General features: G+C 43.2%; 1 protein-coding gene across 1 annotated transcript in view; it reads right to left on the bottom strand.

Moving 5' to 3' along the window:
* RIN2 (Ras and Rab interactor 2) overlaps positions 1 to 5,122 on the bottom strand; it is a 35,147-nt gene extending 30,025 nt beyond the window's left edge. The window contains exon 1 of the mRNA XM_010288977.1: positions 5,034 to 5,122. Coding sequence (XP_010287279.1) covers positions 5,034 to 5,083 — 50 coding nt within the window. The 5' untranslated portion in view covers positions 5,084 to 5,122. The remainder of the gene's footprint in view (positions 1 to 5,033) is intronic.
* Between the last annotated feature and the right edge of the window lie 3,815 nt (positions 5,123 to 8,937).

The following is an 8,937-nucleotide window of genomic DNA, read 5'->3' as shown; positions in this document are numbered from 1 at the left end:
TCAGCGCTGCCGAACTCCGTGTTCTGGACAGGCAGTAAGCATCATTAACAGCATTTACCACCTTCATTATGCCAGCTGCTGTACACAGAGCAAGTGGGTAGAGACTTCACAAGCACAGGAGTACTGAATACTTAAAAACAAAACAAAACAAAAATTCCACCCACCGCCCCCCACAAAAAACCCAATCCCACAACAAAGAAGAACCCTTTCAATTCCTCACAATCACCTGATTAATTCAAGTGTACAGAATAAGAAGTTGCTGTAACTTAGATGCTTGCAAAATCTGCTGTATATTATGCAACAATTAAATTCCTCTCCTGGTTTTACTTTTGGGGTTTGGGGTTTTTTTTTGTGGTTTGTTTGGCTTTTTCCATGTTGGTTTTTTTGTTTGTTTGTTTTACAATGACTGCCAAAAAAAGACAATCTGACTAGGTCACATTAAACTCAAAATCGAAACACAGAACACCACGGATGGTCTGCTTTAATGCAGGGCTACTACACTAGTTCCTCTGCAGTGGGAGAGGAGTTTCAACACAACTCACAATGAATTAAAGAAAATACATGATTCATGCAAGTTTCCTTAGATTTAAGAAAACCCATAAGCATGTGGGAAGTAAACAGAGCTAACGGCCAAGACAATGCTGTTCTGCATCCTGATTAGACTTAGCTCACAGTAAAAAGGACAAGGAACAGGTTGAAGCCTGTAACCAGGCTTATCCTCTCTCTCATGCCCACGGGGCTCTATCATACACCTCGATCACGCATCTACAAAGCAAATGCTCCTGCCCTCCCTCTCACTACAGCAATCTTCTTTTGGTCTCTCAAGTCCTACATATACTTCTTGCTCTAACCTTGTAAAACCTAAACTTCTAACATTTCTCTCATTTTTTTGTGGGACCTGGGACAACAAGCCGATCTGCTCTCTGAAATTACCACCAACCTCCCCAATCTCCTGCAATGACTAACACCAGTCTGAAGAATGGACCTCCTCTCTTTGGGGTCTGGACATGGTGAAAGGGCACCCAGCTTGCGTGCACATCCTATCAGCACGACCATTTTGCAGCGTTGAATTTAACTAAGCCAGTCGCTGTAGGATTTACACCCCCGCCAACCCCCCACCCCGCTCTGCGGAAGAACTCACTCACCCTTCTGCGGCCATGAGAGGAGTTGTAGGAGGACCTAGACGACCAACAACATTTGAGGGATTCAGTCAGCTCTGACATTATGGAGAAGGGTGGTTATCAGCCCAAATGAAACAGCAACCCTGGGTTTAGCCTGTCATCCCAGACACACTCACCAGCCAGGCGGAGGGTCATAGTGAGAGGCCAGGTTTGATACTATAATGAAGATAAGGACTCTAACTTGCATTTGAATGTGTCCACATTTCCTTCCCTCCATTTTTTGCCTGGATTTGCCTCTGTTTTTAGGGTACTTTCACACCAGGATCATGTTACCAACGCAGAGTGAGAGAGAGAGAAAAGGTCTGCTCTTTGCCCACGGCAGCAGGATGCTCAGCATCTCCCCAGTGGTGCAGCTTCACAAGCCTTGCTGCCAACTCTTTGCCATAGTTTGCAAAAGACAGCTCTGTGTCCAGATTCATAGTTCTCCCACTCCACTGTTACTCAGCAGCAAGGAATACTCCTTGTTTCTTTCCCAGTCACAAGGACAAAGAGAACAGCAACAGACAGGTAAAGTGAATCTTTCTAAAATTGCAGATGAGTGTGCACCTTGCTCCAGTCCCACCAAAGGCTCCTCGTAGTTAAACCAGTTTGATTCCCCACTGCAAAAGTGCCCGGATTCCTGTAAATCCTGCAATCCAGCAGGCCTTAACTGCACCACCCTGGCCTACACAGCCATACTGAGCATCAGCTGGGAGAGGACGGAAAGCCTCTGCTGCGCATTACCTCCGCTCCTCAGCGGCTGGACTGCCGCTTTCTTCTCCATCCCATTACAGTTGAAAGGACAAGACAAAGCTGCTGGGGAAAAGGTTGTTGGATACTTGCCTACCTGTCAACAACAACAGAGGGAATTCACCATGCAAGACAGAAGAGAACTCCACTGAAGTTAATAACTGCTGTGGAAAAGGTAGAAGAAACAGGCCCGAGGGCTGTGCAGTGCAAAACGTGAGGGAGGGAGTGAAGTTCTGCCCTTGTTTCTGTCATGGTAGCAGAGCAGGAAGGGAATAAGCTGCAGCAGCTGCCACCACCAGCAAAGCATCCCTGAATCATTCCACAGGCACCAAACGCTCCAGGAAAACTGGGGCTTCACAGCCTTCCCTACAGAGGGACAGCAGCAAGCTTTGTCCCCTCACTGTCATTCACAGAGACAACAGACACACCCAGGGGTCCTGGGGCCCTCGAGGGAGACTGAGTGCCTCCTAAGAGACCATCTGGATGCCACCCGCCATGTCACGCATGCTCCCCCATCCTACACGGGCCTGGGCCGCCATTGCATGCAGAAGCTCTTTAGTCACCCTTTCAAAGGTCGCCAGTACAGCGCAGGTCAGGTTTTATCCCATTTATGCCCCTTTCTGACCGCTCCACTCACTTGCATTACCGAGACATGCGTCTGCGCCGTGAAAAAGTCCATGCGTCAAACACCATGGAGTATTGAAAGGGATGACATGAGCGTCCCACTTAAAACACGCTTTTACCAGCCCCTTTATGCCTGGCGTTCACATGCTTACAAGCCAAAGCTGTAGACCCACTTACCTGAATCATTCTCAATACTGCTTGGGCCATACATGTAAAAAGGGGAGACAAGTCCAAAATATAACTGGGGGGACGAGTATAAATCTGAAAGTCACCACACAACCACAAAAAACCCAACAAAGCCACAAAACCAACCAAACAAAACCCACACCCCACAACACTAGAGCTGCAGACACACAATTTCATGTGCTTATTTTTCCTCAATGCTTAAGAGCTCTTGCGACCGCTGCCTTTCTAAAACTGTTCTGGGTGCATGTGGATATATAAGGTGAAAAACCAGAAAGGAAAACAGACACTCCTTTTAGCTCATATTTCTCTAGATGCAAATCCAGATGTCACATCAAGAAACCAACTTCGAACAGCAGAACACACAGTAATAAAAGCAACCTACATTAATTACAAGGTTTTAGACTAACTACAAAGAAATAAAGTTATGCTAGTAAATGCATCCTTTGTGGGCAGTCTAGTTTAAATAAGAACTCTGGAAAACCTTAGTTGAAATTACTGTAATCTTGCTCTGTAGTTCTATATAAACAAAAGATATCAGTGCACTACTAGTTATGTAATTTATACCAACTTTGATACAACTTCTTCCTTACATAGAAGCACACAGTTCAGAATTATGTAGTCATACAAAAATTGACCTCAATCAGTTTAGTCAGATTTCTCATTTTACACTTATCGTCTTAAAAGTGACAGAAAAGAATGAATTTCTTTTTTATTGGATGGCTATTATTTCAATATGAAACCGAGTTCAGTTAGGTAGTTGTGGAAATGGCATTATTCACTTTTTAATGTTAGCTTTACTTACATATTTTAGTCAAAAGGTATTTTGCACTCAAAATTAACAAATTCAGTTTAAAAAAATCCTTTAAAAAAAGAGTAAAAAAATCCCCGGGATCTGTAAAATGGGGAGATTTAGTTGACTGTTTCCAGCTAAGTGTTTCCACCAAGATTTTAGAACTAGTAGATCTTAGTCTTTCATGCATATGGTGTATTCAAACATAGAAGTCGCCTTTTCTTAACTGAAAATTAGCTAATGGTCATTGAAATTAATTAGCAGAATCCACCGAAATGGTGAAAGTATCCTTTCTGTCCCTGTAAAAGAACTGTGCTTTCAAAAGCTTTAAAACTTGAATGATGTGCAGCCAGGGGCATAGCCAAGGGCTTTAATTAGTTCAGCTGTCTTATGTTCTTTGCCACTTGGGCAAGGGTACTACTCAATGTTTTATGCAAATAATTTAAACACATACTGCAGTAAGTTTTAGCACATTTAAAAATATTTCCAGAGAGAAAAAAGCCAAAAAACATGGATGTAAGTTTAAGTAACAAATTATTATCCACTTCATTAGCTCACTACCATGAAGAACAAAGCCCACCAGCTCCAGAGCTGGCCCAGGCTGTGCAGTCAGATAAAACAGTAGGCCTGCATCAGTTGCTTTCCTCTTGCAACAAATATTTCAACAAAAAAGTACAAAAATGTGTTCTCTTATTAACACAATGATTAAAATACTGAGTATCCTCCAGATATCAATTTAACAGGCATTACCAATCAAGCACAACAGCCATAGCAAAGCCAAAATGCCAGGGTCCCACCATGCCCCCTTAAAGGTGTAACTTCAACGTTACAAATTTCCACAGTCCACACCTCTGTGGCATGATCTATTTTAAAAAGCCAGAACTTCCCTGCCCATTGCAGGGGGGTTGGACTAGATGACCTTAAAAGGTCCCTTCCAAGCCAAAGACTCTGTGATTCTATGAAACTTTATCTGCACAGTATTACACACCTCAAATTATTTTAAGGTTAAAGAAATGTCCCCATCTACTTATTTTTAACATGCAAGATACTCACGTATAAATGAACTTAAAACACATAACCCACAAACGCATCAGCTCATAACAGGCAATATTTTACTTCCTAACCTGACAACATGAATAGATCAAGTTGCCGTATGTTGAATCTTCACAGAACCACTTGAAGCAACGGACATTTTTAGTCTTAACAGCGTGAAAGCACAGCTCATTGCCACAGACAATGGAAGAATCGTTTCCTGCTTTAGACATTCATCAGTATCCAAGGTTTATAACAAGGAAGTAGGAGTGAAGTTCAGTTGCTTTTAGAAGATAGTAAGGCAAATACACAGAACAACTGACTCTCTGGTCGCTCCTCCTGCACCAAGGCAAATTCCTTGAATCGAGAGCAAGACTACCTACAACCCCTATGCTGCTAGGATGAAAAGTGCTCGGACAAAAGCCACCCACAACAAAAATGTTCCTGTCATGGTACGCCTCCAGGACTATGAAAATAAACATTTTAATCACCTTCGCAAATCAGCAGATTCATCTTCCACCGTGAGGTCTGTCTGTACCATCTCCTGTTTCAGTTCTCCGATTTCTGAGGCAATTGTGTCAATGAGCTAGAAAGGGACAAAAATAGTATGACGTCAAGTGAGTGGAAGAGGCGTGGAAAAGAAGCCCAGGCAAGGTTAGTCACCAGAGATTACAAACTTTTTTTTTTTTAAAAATCACATCCTATTTGGACTTCCCCTTGCAAAGGAAAAAGTCAGGGTTGGGGCCACTTATAATCATTCTTGGAGGAAGAATAATTCCTGTTTTGTGCCAGTACAAAACCTTCCACGTTAGCTAGCTTTTTTATTTAAACATATTAAATCTGCAGCCTCAACATATTATACAACAGCTTAAAAGAATTAAGTGATTTGATTGTTTGTAGCATTTACTTTCTCAAATAAAAAGAAAAAAAAATAATTAGAAGAGTTCCACCTGCAAGAGTTATTTCAGAAAGGACACTAAGCCGGTGTTAAGGTACTGTGGTGGATGAAAAGTAACAAAGCAAGAAGGAAATGGGCGGCTGCTTTTCACATTAGGTCTTGGACTTGAACAGAACAACTCAGAAGAGAATTGCCTTGTAACCCTTCAGCTCAGGTGGAATACAACCCTAATTTTGGACATGAGGGCAAGAATGCATTGTAAAATGGGCAAGATTAGCACTAGGGCTGCATCCTGAGAAATACAGCGTTTGCTAGCCAGATGTCTGGGAAATGTTCTGTTGAGCAGAAACCAACTACGAAGTTTGCAAGGCAAGCCGTCTTGGACATCCTTTGCAGCAACTACATCAAGTTTTCTTGACACGTTGCATCATGACAGAATACAGCAGTGTTCCTCCCCCCGCCTGCCTCCTGTAGTGAAACCTAATGAAAAGGTCTGCCGCGATGCCACCTCCTCTGCCACCACCGCTGTGCCTCGGAGCAGACAAACTTGGCAGACCAAGTAAGAGCAGCTTTCCAGTCCAAGTTTGAACAGTCTTCATAGTCACCCACATGACACGACACTGAGTCCCTCCAGCGTTAGGTAGCTCAGTACAGCAGCGTTTTCAAAGAATTGCAGGCAATGTTTTCCTATACTGTTTTATTGGGGGTCTTCCTCTACCTCAGGAATTTGCACCCTCCTCTGCTATGCACCATTATTCTGATCAGTTAAAAAAAAGTTTCAGTCTCTGCTTACAACAGGCCAACTCTGTTAAGTATACCTTGAGTGAGAATGAATTACCATACACTATATTCATACCATAAGCTTCTTTCTGTCAAGGTCAGAGCTCCTAGCCATACCGTACCACTGGCGTTACAGTTTATAAGCATCTTCCACCTGCTGACTCTCAAACACCCCGAGTCACCGCGGCGAAGCGTGAGCAATGCCTTCCTGACCACGAGAAAGAGCAGCAGGAAGAACCCGTGTCATCCTGACGGACCAGCTTCCCATCTCACTGTGGCACTCAGCCCCCTATGAAACAGCACCTTCAAAAAAAAAACCAGAAAAGCCACCAAGTGCCCCGCTAGGCACAGCTAAATTCACTCCTCCTTTTGTGTAAGGGATTAATCCAGCCCCCACACTGGCTTTACACGGTGAAAAATACATGTGCCGCTGCTGTCGGATGAGCCTCGCTAGAAAGCCCTTGCATCATCATGCATCTCTGACGGTGGTTATGGGCAGCCGCATCGCCTTTGCGGGAAGCCTTGGCCCGGGTGCTCAGAGAGCAGTACCACGTTCTCGCCAGTACACGGCTGGCTGCATCTTACAGATCACACCGCTCTGTTTTTTCCTCTTTTAAAGGCTCTACAGCCTTAGCATCATCATCCGTAATAAATTTATTTTTGTAATCCTCTGAAACTCAATAGAGCTGCAGTTCTCACTGAGCTGATGGAGGGGGAGCGTCAGGCTGTGGTGTGCTGCCCCCGAACAGGGAGGTTCCACTTCTTCCCTTGGCCTGGCTTGGCTCTTTGTCTAGCCCTGTTAGCTGGTCCAGCTTGCTGAAAGGTTAGAAGACTTTTTCACTTGGTTTTTTTTGGTTAGTTCTCTGCTGGCTTAATGACCCGAACCTAATCTCTGAGGGGGTCAGACAAGCTCCAGAGTAGACGCCAGGAAACAGAGGACAGCACCAGGCTGGGAATGCGGCTGCCCCTTTCAGCAAGCCACTAGAAGCCGTCAGCCCCCACGTGAAATCACGCTCAGCCACCCCAGCAAAGAGCCCAGGGTTTGGGGCTGTTGGCGCTGACCTCGGAACAGAGAGCCTATGCCCTGTTTAGGCACCCCAAACTAGCCAACAGCTGCATCGGCCACCTCAAGCTCTGCCGTGTGGCGAGGTCACCTCCGGAATTCAGACCACACGGGTCTTCCAGCCACCTATTCAGTCGCAGGAAACATGCTTTTGGGCTGATACTAATGAAAAAAATAACTACCAGCCTCCACAGGGAACAGAAAGCTGCACATCCCTATCATGCACTGTATTTGGAGTGGACGTGTGCACATCGCAGTCTAAGAAACAGCTCCCAGGATATTTAATCAAATATTTTTCTTTTTAAATTAACACTCAAAATTACAACAAGCCACGTCAAGATTTCAAGTCAACCATTAAAACAACAAAAATCAAATACATTTTTTAATCATGTGGATCGCTGTTCATGTTTTAAAGCAAAAGCAAGCAATTGATCTACGGGAATTCTCTGGCTTACAAACCCAAACTACAGCTGAGGTACTTAACCAATTTTTTTAACAGCAACCCTTATGCACAGTATTTCTTCTGTACCTGTAGAGAGATCCACTAATTCAGTTCAACAGTCAATTAATTCAAAACAGAGAAGCTCACAAATGTAAAAAGACAGAAAAATTGCGCTTCTCTTCCAAGCTGTGACTAAGCAGCAGAATTAGAAGGATCAGCTCTACCAGGCCTAAACATCTGATGAGAAATCTCAAACAGTCTCTAGCTACAATAATCACTCTTAAAACTATTCAATTAGTTTCAAACATGAATGTGCCTTCTTAAAGTTAGTCCTAAATAACTAGTGTCATTCTAAAATACTGACACAATAGCTATCTTCTTGTTATTTGTATCACAATGTATGAAAGCAAGTAAAAAACCACTAAAAAATACATGTTGAGAAAGAAATACACGGTTTAGAAAGAAATATACAATTTGCCATTTTTAAATAAGGAGTGTGACAAGTATATGGCAAACATGGAGCACACCTTTGTGGAACAAGATACAGTCGAGGTTTAATTACAGGCTATCAATTACGTAAATTAGGATTTCCTGGATTAAAATCACATTTTATAACTGATGGTGCTTCATAGGGGAACATACAGACAAGAGGCTTGCTTTATTAAAGAGAAGAAGTTCTAATGTCAAAACAGAAGCAAAAAAATACTCAGTTTTAAGTTCCTGCTAAATTTCCTTAGGCTTCATTTGTTACTAGGTTTGCCAAGTGCAACGAAGTAGTCAGACACAACCACATGAGTTGTTACTGCTAAGTAAGATATACGCTGCTGACAAGTCTTACTATGTCTCTACAGCTTTTGTAGCCTTCTTATCCCTTCTGGTTCTGCTGAAGTTTTTCATCTCAGTTCCTTGAAACAGCTCATAATTGCTCAGCACAGTCTTCTGTTTGCCTTTTTTACTCTCTTACTCTTCACGCCTTTACCTACATCTTGGTATACATCTCACCACTTCCCTGCGCTGTATCTTCTGTCCTCCATTGCGGAGAGACATGTTTTAAGTTAGCCCCTTTTTCAAGCACGCGAACACAAGACTTGCAAATTTTAATTCACTTTAGTGCCAGGAAATGGAACTTTTAAATTAAGACCTAGATGAACTTAAGCTAAGGCAATATCCTTGTCTTCCCAGCCACACTGAGCACTAGGCTTCCGCCTTCTG

This window comes from Phaethon lepturus, unplaced genomic scaffold, assembly GCF_000687285.1.
Source record: "Phaethon lepturus isolate BGI_N335 unplaced genomic scaffold, ASM68728v1 scaffold9656, whole genome shotgun sequence".
Taxonomy (NCBI): domain Eukaryota; kingdom Metazoa; phylum Chordata; class Aves; order Phaethontiformes; family Phaethontidae; genus Phaethon; species Phaethon lepturus.
This window is presented reverse-complemented; position numbering and strand designations above follow the sequence as displayed.